We start from the raw sequence: 18,879 nt of genomic DNA on the forward strand, positions 1-18,879 counted from the left end.
CCAAAACCCATCAAATATGCCAGAATTTGCCCCAAGAACTTCGTCTTTCTCAGAAAATAAGCTTGAAAGCTGGATCAGCAATTAATGGGCCAGTAGGAACTCAGGCCTCATTGGCATTCTGGAGCTACTTAGAAAAGTAAGGTGGCTAGGCAGGATTTTCACTGTACAATGTCTGACAAGGATTATTTGCCTCTCCTCCCATCTGCTGCCAGAGGAAGCCTCTCTAATGATGACAAAGAAAAATGAATCTATGAAAATAGCAGAATATTATTAGGAATAATTTCATTGATTTTGTTTTTTAGACAAATCGTGTTTGGCATTACCCTGCATCTCTGGGCTATCTAGTCTCTGGTTCATGGCTCTCCAAGCAGTGTAGGGCATGGGCTTCCTTTCATGGAATAGATCTCAAGTTAAATCAAATATTGCTTGGTTACCTCTACAAGTTGTATACCATGGTTACTTCAGCCTATCTTGCAAGGAGGACATATTTATTGTAGGTCATAAACTTTGTGCTTGGGTGGATGTCCATGGTTTTTGTTAAGTAGCCTACAGAGAACATTCTCACACAAAAGAGATTAGAATATAAGGGTGAAGGCCTCATATAGGCACCAGCTTAATTTCTCTACCTTCAATGAGTTGTACAGATACATTCCTCAGCAATGAGGCTTTGGTGTTAGTTTGAAGATAGCAAGTCTCTGTCTATGAGCATCAAATTGTGTGGTTTTTGTTTTGTTTTTGTTTTTGATCTCCATAAGACCCTCCTGACCACAACTCAGCCAAATACATCCCAGTCCTGCCACTGGGATCCTTGCCTGATCACAAGAGAGGCCAGTTCAGACTCTCTGTCATTATTAGAAGTACTCACTAGGAACACCCTTACAGATTCCAGGAAGTTTCCACTGCAATAAATTTCCATAGCTACCCATATGTTCCTTAATTCCAGGTGTGTCTCCCTGTAAGCTCTCCCTCCATCACCCCAGCCTGATACCTCCTCTTTCCATTCCCACCTTTCAGCAGTTCATCTTCCCTGGGAGAGACACTTCACCTGGCCGATCTGAGTCTATTCACTGTGGTTTGTCTATCATTTATTTAATAGCTAAAATCCACTTTTTTTGCTCACTTGGATTTATACTGTGCATGTTTTCTTCAAACTAAACAAAGGTCTTTACATCTCACAAAATTCTGGAAGCATCTCAGTATTTAATGATGCAAAACTTGTCTTCAATGTCAAACAACTCATTACCTTGTACATGCTTTTGAACAGGTGCACGATCTTCTGAGTCTTGATTTTATCATTTTTTCTAAAGGAAGAAAGTCTAGATAATGCATGACTGTTAACCTTATTAAATAAAGCAAGTATATGTTAGCAATTACCCAAGAATAATTAACCCAGGGCACATGCAACATCTCCATTAACCATTGAAAATTGTGAGAGAATGTAGAAGGTATATTTAGTTGCTGGTTATTTGGGTGTCCTTAAAAAGTAGTAATCCTCATAGTGATGAGATAGTTCAGTGGGTTAAAGTGTTTGCTATCCAATCAAGATGACTTGAATTTGAACCCATGTAAAAGCCAAAGGTAGGGGGCATAGATCTGTAATGCCAGCAAGCCTACAGAAAAGTTGGAAACAGGGAGCATAATTAACTGTAAGCTCATGAGCTACCTCACTTGTAGTATACATTGTGGAGGTAGAAACAATAACAAAAGAAGACACCTGAATAAAATAGAAGATGAAAGGAGAGAACTGAATCCTGAAAGCTGTTTTCTGATCTTCTGAACCCAAAGCACATGCATACTAGTCAGTACCACACATAGACACACACACACACACACACACACGCACACGCACATGCACACGCACACACACAGAAAGTTTAATAAAGAATAAAATGCAACAATAACTGTTAAAAATAAGAGCTCATCTCTAACTTGGATGCCTCTTATGATATAACATGTATTTTCTTTCATTGTCTAATGGTTTTAAAGAGAATCTGGCAATATTCTTATACAATCAGTAAAGGTTTTAATGTCCACAACTGGGCACTGTCTGCAAATTAAATTCCAAATAAGGCAATCATTACAGAGGCATAATAACATCCAATGATGAAAATATAATGTATGTTGTATTTCATTTTTTAATGACAATAGTTGTGGGAAGCGGCTTTGCTCTTGCCATTACAAGGTGGCGCTTGGCATAGGCACTGCTTGAGAGAAAAGACAACTCCATATATGGAGTTGTATGCGCTGAGAGGTGTGGTTACCCAATCACCCCACCTCGCATCATTGAGAATGGCCAATCACCAGTGACTTCATGGCAGTTGCTGATAGGATGAATGCAATGCTTATAAGGGGCTGCGGGAGATAGAAAAAGAGACAAGAGAAGAGAAGAGAGAGAGAGGAAGCATGCTGTACAGGGATAGCTGAATAAACCACTTGAAGAAGAACATGGTTGCCATTGCCTTATTCCGTGGGTCAGACGTGGGTAGTGACAAATAGTAAAAATTATGAGTTGTTAATGCTGTTTTAAATCTGCTTCTCTAAATCATGTTGGAGATGCTAAGCATCTCCTTAGCATCTAGAGAAGGGATTAAGTATTCACTGGGTACATGTAATCCTTCTTCAGAACTTCTGTGAGCTTCTGCTTCTCCATCTGTGAAACAGTTGTGACAATTCATGTGTTACCTAATTAATATTGCAAATGTCCAGGGCATTTGGCTGAGTTCCCTCAGATGAGCAAAATGTTTCTGTTGATAAGTGTTAGTGGTATTTGGAGAAAAGCCTGTGTCAATCTACCAGGTTGAGTCTGTGATCAATGAAAGGAACTGCTGTGAGACTCAACAAGTATAAATGATACAACAGCCTCCACAGGACAAGTGCCAAACAGGGAAAGCATGAGCAGTGGTTCTCAACCTTCCTATCATTGTGACCCTTTAATGCAGTTCCTCATGTTGTGGAAATTATTTCTTTTTTTTTTTTTTGTTGTTACTACATAATTGTAATTTTGCTATTGCTACAAATCATAATATAAACGTAAATATCTTACATACAGGATGTCTGATATAAGACCCTGATATGAAAGGCTCATTCAATACCTAAATGGGTCACAAACCACATACAAAGAACCCATGCTCTAGAGAGAAGTAGCCATTTTAATGTGAATGGATAGCTAGCACCTAAACTTGGGGCTGTTAATGTGGCATGTCATCAAATAATCATATCACTGTGATCAAGAATTATTACCTTGGATCAGTACTTGTTGTATGACTTTTCCTAGGGAGGTACAAATATATATTCACCATAGGGCATTGAGAGCCATCCAAAAACAGATCTCCTGAAGCCCAATTTGAAAAACCCATGAGTTTATCAGGATTACTTGTGAACCGTTGGTGAGGAATTAATTAAAGGAGCAAGGAGGACTCATCACCAAAATTCCATCCCAGCATAGGTGGCAAATCACCAAATCTATATGCCTAGAGCTCACTGCACAACTTGTAGGCATCTGGATAGATAAGATAATCATCTCTCCCCAGCAGCCACTATTGCTTATATAATCTTGGAGAAGGCCTTTATGAATCTTACATGTTTTAGGAACACCCTGAGAGTTATGAGTTGTTTACTTTTTCAGTCTTAGTGATACTTCTTCCAGGATGAAGACTAGTATCTCATGTTTTATTTGTTTAAGACAAATAAAAATATAATCCTTTGAATCCAGTTCATACATTCTTCAGCTTTCTTTCATGGCACTCCCACTATGCATGCATGTCCCCTGAGCCATGGGTATTGGGAAAAAGGTTGATACTGATGTTCCTTATACAACTGAATACTCATCCATAGTCTCAGCACTTTGAAAAAGTCATTAAAGCTTCCCCACTCCAAATTCCCCAGTAAGTTATTAATACAAATCTTTATACCACTTCATCTCTCACTCAAAATCTTTTCAACTGGAAAGCTCCTCTGGATTAATAATGAGGTGAGATGATACTAAATATGTATTCATATGTCAGTACCTATAATTCTATACTTCTCATTGACTTTGCAAGTTAGGCTTTTGTAGGCCTCCTCCTCAAATGATCAATAGAAATGTAACCTGTGAATAGTCAGAATTTTGCCTCCATGGATCATCTAACAAGATGCAGAACAAGAATGAAACATTTATACCTGCTTCTCCATTACCTGAAGCTCCAATTTCTTAGCAGACAGACCTGTTTCCTTGGAGCACATGAATGTAGCTGACATTTCATCTAATCAATAAAGCATTTAGACTATCCAGAAACCTCAAGAAATACAATGGAGACCATCATAGATATGGTAGTAATCAAGGGGAGGTCATGAAACTACTGGTGAAAAAAAAAGTTCTAGAACATAGAAGTTGACAGAGGAATTTAGGGCTTCAAAAGATTCTGGTGGCCCATGATACCCCAATGTAAGGTCATGAAAGAAAATCAGAAGTGCAAGACAATAGCAAAATTATGTGTGTTAAACATTTAGATTTTTATCAAGTATATCACTATGTGTAATTATACAAAGAAGGAGCACTTACGGTTTCTATGTTTCACCTACTTAAGAATTCAGCTATCTCCTAGTATTTTTCTATGGCTTCCTAAAGACAAAATCACACTTGTTCATCTTTATTTTCTCATGAGAAACACAGAGCATAGCCTGACCAGTGGCAGACTCTAGTAAAATATGTAATGCCCAAGTTTCCAGTATAGAACTGTGGCAAGAGAATAGACAGTGGAGACAGCAGCATCAATGTTATTGTATGATTGAAGCCAGTTGGCAGAGGAGGTCTAGAGTCCCTTCCTTGCCATCAGACACGTCAATTGTATGTGAGAAAAGCTCATGCCATATAAAGGAGTAAGAAGCAGGCACTATAGAGTTATCCTATAAAGAGGCATGTGGCCCCTGACCCAGGCCTGTTGAACATACACTTTGTTCTCTGTTCATCATACTTGTCCACTCTCATCCTCAGAGTGCTTCTCCTTTCTCAGTAAACTGGTCCTACTTAAAACTATTTGTCCCTTGTACAAGCCTTTGTCCTAGGACACAAAAGCTTGTAATCAAGAGTCTTCAGAATGTAGATTATCAGTTACTGTTTAAGTGTCACACTCTGCATTGTTTTTCTCTGTATGTAGGAAGTAAGCATTCTGGAAAGTAGAGTTCTTGTTGTTCATCACCAGATCTTATGACTGAAGCTCATGCGTTCTTTTGCCTTTTACCCTCTACCCCAACCCTACGACACTAGGTTCATCTCTTTCTAAGTGCTTCATTCAGTATCAGCATTACCGATGCTTTTTCCTTTGTGTATCTGGGACATCCTCTCCTCTTTGGACTGTTCAGTCTCCTTACGTATATATTCATATTGCATTCCTCTTTCTAAGTACTGATGGGTACTCTGTGGTTGTTCTGTGCATTGCTGAGCAATAAAGCTTCAACTGTTGTCATAGTGGCAGAGTGACAGTAATCAGAAGAAAGAAGAAACCCAGATTGTGTATAGCTGCACAGGTGGAACATTTCCACAGCCCCGGTGAAAGCTGATGGAAACAAGACTCTGTAGGAAGCTGGGCTCAGCCTGGCACACACTGGGCAAGAAAACCAAACACCAGAATCAAACAGTACCATTTGTGTGAAGGTTTGGGGCCATCTAATGTATCATCAGTTCATGATCCCCAGATCCTTCTAGTCAACACAGTCACAACCAGCAATATATTTCATACTGACTTAAAACAAACAGTATGTATGATAAGATGGTATATATTTTATTGTTTATGAAGTGACTTGTATTAATACATTTAATTATTGGATTATCCATTTATTTATTTTCTTGTTTATTCATTCTCTGATGATTTTATACATGTATACATGGTAATGTATAATATGATGATAATTGCCTCCCTCCATGTCTTTTCTTCCAATAAGTCTGGAATCTTCCATTTTACTTATGCTTTTGTGTGTGTGTGCACAGGCCCACATGAGTATGCATATATATTAAAGTGGATATTGGATGTATTCCTCAGTTTCTGACCACTATATTTAATATTTGTTTTATTTTTATTTTAACTGTGAGTATATATTTAGGGGTGTGATTGCAAGAGCCTGTAGGGTCCAGAAGGCATTAAGTGGCCAGAATCAAAAGTAATACTCTGAAGTGAACCACCCATGTAAGTGCTGGGAACTGAAAGAATACTCCTACTCCTAACCACTAGGCCTTCTCGCCAGCCACATCAAGACCTTAATTTTGAGAACAGGTCTCTCATTGAATCTGGACCTTGCCTTTTCATGTAGACTTGCTAGTCAGCTAGTTCCCTGCATCTTCCTGTTTTTATCTCTATAGATCTGGGATCATAGGTACTTCTGATTGTCTTAAAGGAATGCTAGAGTCTAAGCTCATCCGGTTCTCATTGATACACAGCAAACATTAGTCACTGAGTTATATTCCTGTCCAGTCCAGCTGGACAATCAAGTGGGACCCTTCTACCCTGTGGAGAGGACTGAAATGCATGAGAAAATAAGGAAACACAGCAAGTCAAGAAGTCTGATGAAGCTGGCAAAATTTTTATTGTTCACACAGGTTATATACTCTGAAAACTGGATATGGGGAGGCGTAAGAAAGGAATAAGACTTCGTAGGTGGAGGAAGCTAGCTGCAGCTGTGGGGTCTAACTAAGTTATTCTCACAAAGCCTTACCTTTACCAGAGGTTCTAAAAACACCTCTCTAGCAGGATGTTGCTAGGTCTAGAGATCAGGAGGAAGGGTTACTAAGGTGGGTTGCTGTGAGGCCTTGTTTGAAGTTCTGAGAACTGGCAAGTGAATCATGGAAGGTAAGCAGAAAGAAGCATAGTAGATAGGAGAGCCAAGGGTGAGTGTTGTCCAAGAGTAAGGCCTTGTCATGGCTTCCCACATATTCCCAGTCTTGAGGCTTTGTTTTTTCTTAAAGAACATGTTTTATGTGTGTTTAATGTATTTATCTTCTATATGAATTTAAGTATTAGAGAGATAAAGTCGGAAAGGAGATCCAGCTGGCAAGCTATAGCTTTGATGTTCTCTCTAGCCATGGATCTAATTACCTAAGACAGGGCAACCTGGCTAACAGCTCCATAGGCTCAGCTTGAAGTTCAGTGAGTACAGTATTCATAAATGTAGTGATAGCATTGAATGAGAAGGTTGTGAAACACACAGGAGATTGTTTAAAACCTTCCCGCACCTGACCAGTTGCTTTTTACAGTCTGGAGACTTCAAGGACATTGTTGTTAACTGCAAATATTTAGACTAAATTATAGAATTTTATTTTCAAGGTAATTACAGAAAATCATGATTTTTCTTCCTTTCAAAAATTGTTTATTAAGGATAATTCTATATCCTTGAAGAAGAAAAATAACTAAGTTGTCATTATGAATACCGAGTCTAAGAATTTTCTAATTCCTGGTAGATCCTGAAAAACTGAATTTTACTGGCTTCTGGATTTCAAATAAAAATAATTGTATCCTGTCCACAAAGCCCTTCACCTCAGTTTCACCCTGCGAATATGTCATATGATGAATCCCTTCCAAGTTTTAATTAAGTAGTCTTACATTTTTTGTATCATAGAAGTAATAACATTTTACAGTATAATTTTTGTAATAAAAATAGAGAAAGAATATACAAGTAACCTATAATAATTCTTCCAAGGAGCTATGAAAATTGCTCAGTGCTTCTTGTACAAGCATGGCAATATTAATTCAGCACACATTTAAAAAGCTTGGCTGAGTGACACACTTCTGTAATCTCAGCCTTGGGATAGAATGAGATTCCTGGAGCTCACTGGCCATCCAGTCTGCTTAGTTGTTCAGAACCATTCTCCATGAAAAATGAGAGTTGGGGAGCCAAGTCAACTGGTAGAGAGAGTATGTTCCATGCATAAGGCCTTGAGTTGTCCTCATCACTGCATAAAACCAGGCACGTGGTATACTCTTGTAATCCTAGTACTTAAATCATAGAGACAGGAAGATGAGAAGTTCAAAGTCATTCTCAGTAATATTGCGAATTCAAGAACAACCTGGGCTATATGAGCCTAGAATCTGAGTGAGGAAGACACCCAGTGTCAATTTAACATCCACATGCAGCATGGGCAAACCTGTACATGTGCATAAATGTTTACATACACACACACACACACACACACAAACAAACATACAATAAAATAATTTTTTCCACTAAATATCTTGATAGACACTTGTCAGTTTGTGTATTGCATACACTTCAAAAATTTGTTTAGATCAAAATTTCTTGACTTTCACTATCTGGCTTCCATATGAACAGAACTCGAGGACAATATGCTAAATGAAATTCATCTGGAATATAATGTCAATTGCTATGTTATATCACCCATGGAATTTGGCCAAGCTCATCTCAAGAAAACTGAGAGTAAAGAACTGGGATTTAAAGGGTGGTAGTAGGAAGAAAAGATTGGTAAAGAACAAAATACAACCAAGTTGAAGTTGAATTAAATAAAGTTCTGATGTTTATTTTTGGTAATAGTGTGAAGGAAAAATCATAGTTACAATTTGAAATTCTCAGGTTAACTTTCCCTGGGAAGATGTGAACAGATGTCTATTCACCCCAGATAGTGTATAGAAGATAGAGCAAAGTCAGGATACCACCAAAGCCCACTTTGACACACAAAAAGTTTATCATTCTTACATAGAATTGATAAAAAGTTATCTAAAGGAGCATCAGTGGTGATAGTACAACGGCTGCTCCATGACAACGTTCCTCCCTGCTGTGGATGGGACCACAACCTCATGAAAGCTGTGCAGTGTCCCTCTTCTGTAACCTCAAATCCCTATGTGCTGGAATCTCACAAGATCAATCCCTGCTGGGGAAGACAGAAAGGAATAATGGCTTGAGTTCTAGATAAAGGTCCTGTGATCCCCCCCACCCCCCCCCCACACACACACCTCCTGTCACTAAGCAGGGTCAATAGCTCCATTCATATTATAATAAACCTAGCTACCTCAATATGGTCAACTCTTACCACAGCTATGAGCCTGAGCTAATTTCTACTCTAACATCATAATGGGTGAGTAGGTTATGTGCAGAGAAAACAGGCAATACTGCCCAACGAAATAGCATATGTTTCTAAAACTAGATGAACAGAATGGCAGTGCCGTAGGGACCTGCATTAGATTTTTAATAAACAACATTTATTTAATAATTCTAAGTTGACATTAAGCTACATATGTACATATTGACATACTCCATGTTATCATATATATTTGCTTAAGATTTATGTTTCAACTGAAACACTATCACAGATAAGAATAAATGCCAAAATGTAAAAATAGTAACTGAATGTTTTACATAAAATCTTAATAGTACATTAACAGTCCAGAATAAGTCATATACCATATACTATATACCATATACCATATATCATATTACCACTTTGTTCATACTGGCTATTCTTTCCCACTAAACCGCAAAGACTCTTCAGAATTCTCAAGACTGAATTCTAGAAAAGAGTGAATTAATCACTGAGAGATTTCATAATAAAGGATATCTTCTTTTCAACCCCAGCCTGGAGCTTAGGATAAAGAGATCAAATGATCAAATGTCAGAATCAAATTAGAAAGAAGGATAAGTCATGAGAGGTTATTACAAACCAGGCACTGGTCCCAGAAAAGCCTAATGCAGGTGCCTGTGGCATTGCTAACCTGTCTTTTTATGCATAGGCTGACACAACAGTTAGAACATGAACCTGCACCTTTATGTCAGATCACATAGCCCTATCAGGCCACAGTTTCCTGCAACTTTCACTGGGGCAGCATTTAAGAAGCAGGCTGTCTACCACCCCTAAATTATAAAATTTACAAATTTTATTATATATATATAAAATATATATATATATATATATATATATATATTATAAAATAGCAGATATTTTATTTGTTCCAAGGGACCAAGCATCCTCAGAGGGATTTCTTCACAGAAGCTGTAAAGCTGCTATCTGAGGAGGCTCCTCTTGCCTGTCTCAGTATCCCTTGCATAGCAGCTATATATTTTTCTCACTCTTCCTGTATTCCCTTTATTCTTAATATTATGAAGCTCCTCTCCAGGCTTTAAAGCAAGCTTCTCCTGACTTCTAGGGATCCATCATCTCTAGATCTCCAGATATTGTATTGTAAAAATTGAAGAATTATTGAAAAAAGAACACAGACTTGATAATATGCAAAGACAAAGAGCATTTATTCTGAAAAAAAAAAAAAAAAAAAAAAAAAAAAAAAAAAAAAAAAAAAAAAGCCAGTATTTCCAGTATTTAGGGATCAATCATTGAAGCAAAATGGTGACCACAAAGGAAGCTTACAGGCCCCTTTTAAAGCCTGTTATGGTTTTTCCAGTTTTGGTTGGGTAACCTTCACCAGGATTTGCTGAGCTTTTGTTATGTGATATTTGTACACTGCTGATTGGTTCATACCTCCAGGGAGGGAGAAAGGGTTGCCTTATAAGGACTTTTTGGTATCCATTGTAAGCTCCTGGCCAGATGTCATGGAAGTTGTTGATTGGCTGCCCCTTTGATGTGTCTTTTCCGAGAAGCCTTGGCTGTCCTTCTGAAAATTGAATCTAAGGCCTAACATGGCTGCCTGTTCTAATATGGAGTGAGTTAGGTCCTCTCATTAATTTTGTCTAATGCTGTCCCTCTTATGTCACAGCTCCCTTTCTGGACATGCTGCTGTTCTTGTTTTGTTTTGTTCAGCAATCACTAACAGGCGTTTCTACTTCAGTCTGGTGTGTATGCTCCTCCTACAAAAGAATGATTCCTGGGATTCTACTTAGGTTGGTTCTATTCCATGTGCCTCCTTGTAAGAGAGCTCTTACAGATTTTAGGAACATTTCTGTGAACTGATCAGCATCAAAGATGAGAAGCAAAAATAGCTGCCATGAGAAAAAACTGATGGTTCTTTCTCTCCTCTCTCTGCTCTCAGGATCGGACGTAGCTGACTTTGATGGCCGGAGCTCACTTTTATACAGGTTCAATCAGAAGACAATGAGCACCCTCAAAGATGTGATCTCCCTGAAGTTCAAGACCATGCAAGGAGATGGAGTTCTGTTTCATGGAGAAGGACAACGTGGAGACCACATCACCCTGGAACTCCAGAAGGGCAGGCTAGCTCTATACCTGAACCTGGGTAAGCTCATTCCTATGCATATGTTGTGTATATGACTGACTGTTGAGGACAGAGGGGAAGCTAGGGTATCCTCCTCAATCACTAGCCCCCTTTTTGTGTCAGTCTCTCACTGAATTGTACCTTACTGATTTGGCCAGGATGACTGACAAACAAACCCAAGGGATTTTCCTGTCCCTATTTCCCCTTCCTGCTCCCAGCCCATGCTGGGATTTGAAGCACAATTGCTGCAGCTGGCTTTTTACCTGAGTTCTGGGTGTTGAACTCAAATCTTCATGCTTGTGCTACCTTGTCACTTATTGGTATCTGCTCTTGAAACAAGAAAATGTTGATCTGATGGAAGATAATCTTCATATTTAGGTTAACACTGTTAGGAATAAAAGCACAGGGATAAAGTTTTTAGGTAGTTTTTGATAACCCATCTTTGAATTATTTGTGGTTACATTTGGTTTCCTTCTTCCTAATTTTTTTATACATAGTTTCAGTGTAGAAGGGAGATGTTTCCAAAATGATGGGTTGGTTTAGAGATGAGCTTACAGGGAAAATCAGTTCTAAACATCATGGTCTCTTTAACTGGCTCTCTCTCTCTCTCTCTCTCTCTCTCTCTCTCTCTCTCTCTCTCTCTCTCTGTGTGTGTGTGTGTGTGTGTGTGTGTATGTGTGTTTTTGTTGTAAGAACATTAGTATACATAGATGTACATAGATATATGTGCACAAACATATGGAGAACTGAGCAAGACTATAGTATCTTGCTGTCTTTGTGTAATATTGCCTTGAGACAAAATCTCTTACTGACTCAGAAACTTGTATTTGGGTCTAGGCTGTGATGTTAGCAAGCACTTAAGATCCACCTATTTCTGTCACTGAGTGCTGCTGGGGTTATAGACACTCATGGCCATTCAACCATGTCAGAGGATAGCTTGTAGGGGTTGGGTCTCACTTTTTTGGTGTGGTTTCCTAGGATCCAACTCAGGTTATCAGACTCAATGGCACATGCCTTTACTCTTCTGAACTATCTTTCTGGGCCCCAGAGTGATACTCACTCCTTATTTCTCCCTTAATATGTATTCATATGAAGGAGAGGAAGCACATTGTCCTTAGTATTTATAACATACTTGGGAGCATCTTCTCACACATCAGATGGAGTCACTGGAATACTATTTAATGATCTCTTTTATTTGTCTTTATGGAAGTAGAACTGTAAGATTTCAGGCCTTCACTGCCCTGGATACTTTCCTGGAGGAGTACATTATCCCTGAGTCAGAGGACACTTGCTAGATTAACATTCCTCAAGCCTCAGGGAAAAGAACCCACCTGTGGGTGGGGAAGGCCCAAAGCAGGAAGACACATTCCTGACCACAAAGAAAGATGCAAGTCATCTGGGTGGTTCCAAGAACTAGCTAACTTTCCATTGTTCTTGGTTACCCCTCCCCCCTCCCACCCTCAGGTCTTCCCAGTGTTACAGCCTGCTGATGTTCAAAATTTGTAAAGCAACCAATCTTGTGTAACCACGAGAAAATTTCTCCCTTTCCCCACCCATGCTATAAAAAGCCCCCCAGCTTGCTGGTCTTTTGTCAAAATTCTGCTTCTGTGTGGGCAAGCAGTTTTGACCTTGGCTGCCAACTCTCTCTAATAAACCTCTGCTGATTGCAACCAGGTATGGTGTCTTGTGATTTTTGGGTGGGTGTGATTTTCATTTTTTTCTGACAGAGATATCATTCTGTGATACAAGACAATATTTCTATGTACAGGAAGCTACAACATATATATTACTTATATACTTAAAATAAATTTTTTAGAACTCAACTCTAAAGTAATTTAAAAAATTTTAATATGCTCTTATTATATAGAGCTTCACTAAGTACATAACAACACAAAACAAAAAACTGAACCAAACAAACAAACAAAAACACCTGAATGTCAGGAGAAAACTCTTGTTTTGATCTTCTTAGTGAGAGGTACTATGCACATATGCATCCTGCCATAGAACAGTAGCAGAGCTATGTGTCCTTTGGGGGCCAGGTTCAGAGCTCAGAGGCTAAAGCCATAGACTGTATGACAACTTAACAACATAATGGCAAATTTCTTCAACTCAGAAGGAACCGGTGACCATATATTTTATAGTTCCTTTGAGTATTATTAAGTCAACTAACTGTATACATAGAATAATTATCAATATTCCAAAAGGCATTTTCTACTTTTCAAGAGTCTGCATTCAGTGAATTTTATATGCATATGTATATTTCATTTAAGGCATATGACAATCCTAGGCAGTTTTTTCTTTTTGTTTTGTTTTACTGGGACACAGAGGCTCACGTACCCCAAGCTGGCTTTAACTTTGCTGTATAGCTGAGAAGAAACTGGAACTTCAAGTCCTCCTGCCTCCACCTCTGGACTTCTGAGAGTACAGGCACCACATACCACCCAATTTATGCAGTGCTGGGCATAAAACCCAGGATCTCCTGGATATTACGCAAGTACTCTAACAGTTGAACCACACCTCCAATCTGTATATATGTTATTTCTAATCACATTCCATGATGACTGTTAATTATGTAAGATCTTATTACTGCCTACCTACAGAACATGGATCTAAAGATTCTTTGGATCCTACCTAGTGTCCTGACACTATAAGCCCTATCAATTTATGTGCTTATCAAACAGTAAAGTACCAAGTACCAGGTGGCTAACATTCATGTGTTAAAGTGTAAGGGTGAATGTTCAACATGATCTTAAGTTATATAGAACTGATTGTGAAGGAAGAAGACAGATATTTTGGACAACGTGAACAAGTTTGAAGTGCTCTTTATAAATTCTGTAATTTATGAAATAAGTATATGTTGAACTAAATATTCATTACCTGTTGCTGTGTCAAAATATCAAGCATGTTAAGAATGGAAGGACTTTTTATACCTCTCTAGTCCATCATTGTAGACATGGCCAAGGATGTTTATGGCCACTGTTCACATTACATCTGCAGTCAGGAAGCAGAGAGAGAGAGAGAGAGAGAGAGAGAGAGAGAGAGAGAGAGAGAGAGAGAGAGAGAGAGAGAGAGAGAGAGAGAGAGAAGAAATGCTCAGCTCACTTTCTCTTCCCTACACACTCCTGGTCCCCAGCCCATTTATTCTTACTGCCTACACTGAAGTTGGGTCTTCCTATCTCAACCCTGTCTAGAAACTTTCTTACAGACATGTCCAAACATTTGACTCCTAGGTGATTCAAGATCCTGCAAAGCTGGTAGTAAAATGATGTAGAGGTGTCTCAGCAGCTAAAAGCACCTTTGCTTTTACAGAGGGACTGAGTTCAATTCCTAGGACTCAGATGGCAGCACACAACCTTGGTTTATAGTTCCAGTTCCAAGGAACTCAGTGTCCTCTTCTAACCTCTAAAGGCACCAGGCAGATATATGGTGTACAAATATACAGCCAAACAAAACATTCTTGTATATGAAATGAATTGTAAAAAGCTAAAAGTAATAAATCTTTTAAAAGCTCAACCTCCCCCCTTTCCTATATTCATTACAATAAGACTAAGGAAGTACTTCTGTCATGTTCAAACTAAATGGTTAAAAAGTTCCATTTAATTAGAAATAAAGTTCTTTTTTGTTTCTGTCCCCAAAGCCAACTTCTTTCTTCCAATGTCATTTGTATTATTCTCAGCTGTTCATGGAGAGTTTTATCTTGTCTTAATAAATTGAAAATCTGTTAAAACAGGGTAATTGAACACAAAGAGCAACTGGGATAAAACTAGAAACAGGTGTCCTGAGATAAAAACTTTGCTCGTATGCTGAGAATTGTATTTTTTATGGTTTCTATGACAACAGTCTAGATTTCTAGGGAAGGTTTCATTAGATGATTGTTGATCTTCCTTCATCAATATAATTGTAAGCTTCTGATCCTCAAATAGCAGAACGTTATTTTCTACATTTTTTTGGTCAAACAACTTCTCACTACCTTCCATGTAAAATGATTGAGTTTTAGTAAAAAGTAACTAAAAAAGCAATGAATAGAATGTATTTATATGTTTCTCTTTTGGAGACAATTAGGAAATAACTATGTGGGCTGCTATGATGACTTAGTGGGTAACGGTGTTTTGTGCCAAGAATTAAAACCTGAATTTAACGCCTAAGACACAGGAGGTAGAAAGAGAGAACATGCACATTCCCACCATCTCACGTAAATAAATGAATACTTGTAATATAATTTGAGTCTGTGAGTATGAACATAATTCAGTGTTAGATCACATCAAGAACTCACCCACCATGGTCAAGACATTGAATTCATCTGGAAGCCAACACTGAAACACATGAAACTCCTTGTAATTTAGATGGGATGCAATATTTCACATAGGATAAACATAACTTAATAGTGCTCTTTCTGGCAATTAAAATAGGTATTCTAACTCTAAACTATAGAAGGAAAAAAACATTTATTTTGATTTTATGGTAAATTTTTGTGGCTTATGGGTTCATAGTATTTATTGGTGTTTTTGCATAGCTGTGTTTAGTATGCATTTACCCTTTTCTATTCTACTTGTATAAACCCTAAATTAAGAATTGTAAATTGTTAGATATTTTATTTATTATCTGTCACTTTTAATTTTATCTAAAAATATAGTGTTCACTCATAAATATTTTAAAATATTACAAGAACTTCATGAATGCCACTTTAACATCTATCATATCTTTTGGTGATTTTACATGTAGTTTAATGTTTATCCAAACTAGTGAACATTATGTCTATTTTTGATATCATTAGCCCTTTTTTTTCAGTGGCTTACTAATTTGTTATTATATAATGCATTTCCAGAAAGGGTGATTAGGCCCAGGACTTAAAGATCCCTCTCCCGACTTGGACTTAGCCTTGTAGTTTGCTCTGTCTGCACTTCAGTGAGCCTGCTTTCCTAAGATGTCTAATTGAGAGAGTGAACTAATAGGGATCAGACAGCACAAATTGCCTATCTTCCTGAATAAAGCAAGAAAGATCTGGATTTCTAAATGCAACATGCATTAATGGTAAAACAGGCTGTAGTATTTCCTCTGATCGCAAAGCAGGGATAAGCTGTTACAGAAAGAGAAATTACGGTGATTTTTTTTTTTTTTTATATGTACACATGTTAGACATGTGTGAGTGCAGAGTCTTTACTTTGTATGTATGTAGGCATACATACCTGTGGGTGGATGTGCATCTGTATGTTCCTGCAAATGAAGATCCACCACTGATGTCACAAATCATCCTCCACTGATCTTCATCCTTATTTATCAAAAATTGATCTCTCAGGCAATCCTAGAGGTCAGGGAAATAGGGAGTGTTGTGAAGCAGTTTGCACTGCAATGCTCAGTCTCCGCTCTCCAGGGCTGGGATTACAGTGGGCCACCACACCCATCAGGCATTTACTAGGCTTTCTAGAGATCTGAAGTTTGATCCTGAAGGTTGCACAACAAGCACTTAGACTGCAGGGCCACCTCTCTAGGCCTCAAATAATGAAGTTTTAACAGCAAAATATCTTCACTATTAAAGTAAATATAACAGAAAAAGCAACATTCAAAAAGTTATAGATCAGGAAGATACCCTCAAAGTTTATACAGCAGATGTTTGACTAAATCCAAATTGCTGTCAAAACAAATGGTCAAATGTCAGAGAATATGGCTTACAAAAATGCAATAAAAATGAAGAGATTGTTTAACTTTTCCCACACCAAGAGAACTACATAGTAAGTGGCTTAGGGAGGTGACTAAAGGGGTCAAAGTGTTTGCCACCTAAGTGTACGAATCTGAATTTGGATCTCCAGCACTTTCATAAAGCAAGACTATCTATAACTTTGTATAAGTTTTTACTGAGGGTTGAGAGACAGAGATAAGAGAGAATCTCCAGATCATCATAGGCTGGTTACTCAGGGACAAACAAGATACTCTGTCTGAAGCAAAATGGAAGGTGAATACTGGTGTTCAATTCTGTCTCTGACCTCCAAACATACATCACAGTATACACACACACACACACACACACACACACACATACACACAAACACACAAACACATGCACACACACTCACATTTATAAAGATTTAAAAATATATATGTATCAGTAATGACAACTTTCTTTTAATGTTGAGACAAAATTTGTGTGGTAGTGGCAGCCATTACCTTTTTGGTGGAGGAATTCAATTCATACAGTAGGCACTCAACAATTACAACTGGAATGGTTATGTTTTTTTTTTTTTCTGCTCCTGTGTGCACAAACACACTCTGTGGCCGTTGGCTTGCTCCAAACTTAGGTCAAGATTTACTTTCTTCATTCATAATCCTCAAAAATTGTGTGTGTGTTTGTGTATGTTTAATTGTTTTGTTTTTAAATGTAGAAATTTTTTATTTCAATTTTATTCCTGTATCCAATACTATAAAAAATTCTGTTACCATGCAATTGCTGGTGTCTTCGGACAAATTATATTTTCTGTCAGGAAGTGGGGTGCAGAACTGGGTTCTGGAATTAAAGAAAAAGCCTGTGCATAATTCCTAATAAATGCCTAGTAGTATGCAAGGTAGAGGGACAGCTTGAGCTCAGTTTGTTTCAGGTAACCCAATCAATCAGCAATCAGTGCTGTTGATGTGTAGGATTCAAATCTGCTGTAGCTAAGACTTCGTTCCTTCTGTATCCCTCTGCAGATGACAGCAAAGCTCGACTCGGCAGCACTGTGCCCTTGGTCATCCTGGGTAGCCTTCTGGATGACCAGCATTGGCATTCAGTTCTCTTGGAGCGTGTGGGAAAGCAGGCAAACTTCACTGTGGACATGAATACGCAGCACTTCCGGACCAAGGGTGAGACCGATGCCCTGGACATTGACTATGAGGTAAGTCAATCCTCCCCACAGGTTCCCAGGAATGGGAGGAAGGTCTGTAAATAGAGTGTTTAAGCACCTCCATCTGGGCTAGGACACAAGGGAAGAGTCTCCCAGGAAGATCTACACTGAGGTCTAGAAATGCCTTGGTCAAGCTTTGTTTCCCTGATAAAGTATCAATTGTATAACTTTAAAAATCAATACTTCTTTTTACTCTCTGTGGGCATGTGTATGTATGTATGTATGTATGTATGTATGTATGTATGTATGTGTATGCATATGTATGTATGTATGTATGTATCCTAGTATAATTTCTGTTGCTCTGTCAAAAAAAGGAGGCAACAAGTGGTTTATTTGGCTTTTATGATTCCTGATTAGAATCCATCATTTCAGAAAAGTCAAGATGAGAACTCAAATGCTAGGCAGTCACATTGCATCAACAGTGAAGAGAAATTAAAAAGAATTCATTTTCCCTTGTTTATTCTCTAGTAGCTTTTTTTTCACATTTATGTAATCTAGGGTACAACCCATGTGATTGCACAGATCACATTCAGAGTGAATCTTCCCACTTCAATCAGAAAAAAAAACCAAAAAACAGTTAAACAGTTTTCTACAAACCAGATAGAGCTCAGTCTAAAAAAGACTCAATTGATTCTCTTCTCAGGTGATTCAAAGTTGTAGCAAGTGGATATTTGAAGCTAACCATAAAAATGTCATGTATCTTTAAGTGTGTATATATATGTGCTGTGTGTTTGTGATCATGTGTGCACACATGTGGATATATATGTACTTATAACCTCCCAATGTTATTTCTTGCTTACATAAGACCTTGAACAAACAATTCTTCTTGAATAGTTTTAATTAGTTGGACTAATAAACAA

At 38.1% G+C, this 18,879-nt stretch overlaps 1 protein-coding gene across 1 annotated transcript in view; it reads left to right on the forward strand.

Annotated features, from left to right (window-relative positions):
* LOC117716146 (contactin-associated protein like 5-1) overlaps positions 1–18,879 on the forward strand; it is an 838,779-nt gene that overhangs the window by 373,194 nt on the left and 446,706 nt on the right. The window contains exons 5-6 of the mRNA XM_034513074.2: positions 10,962–11,165; positions 17,826–18,010. Of these exons, the coding sequence (XP_034368965.1) occupies positions 10,962–11,165; positions 17,826–18,010 (389 nt within the window). The remainder of the gene's footprint in view (positions 1–10,961; positions 11,166–17,825; positions 18,011–18,879) is intronic.

This window comes from Arvicanthis niloticus, chromosome 10, assembly GCF_011762505.2.
Source record: "Arvicanthis niloticus isolate mArvNil1 chromosome 10, mArvNil1.pat.X, whole genome shotgun sequence".
NCBI lineage: Eukaryota > Metazoa > Chordata > Mammalia > Rodentia > Muridae > Arvicanthis > Arvicanthis niloticus.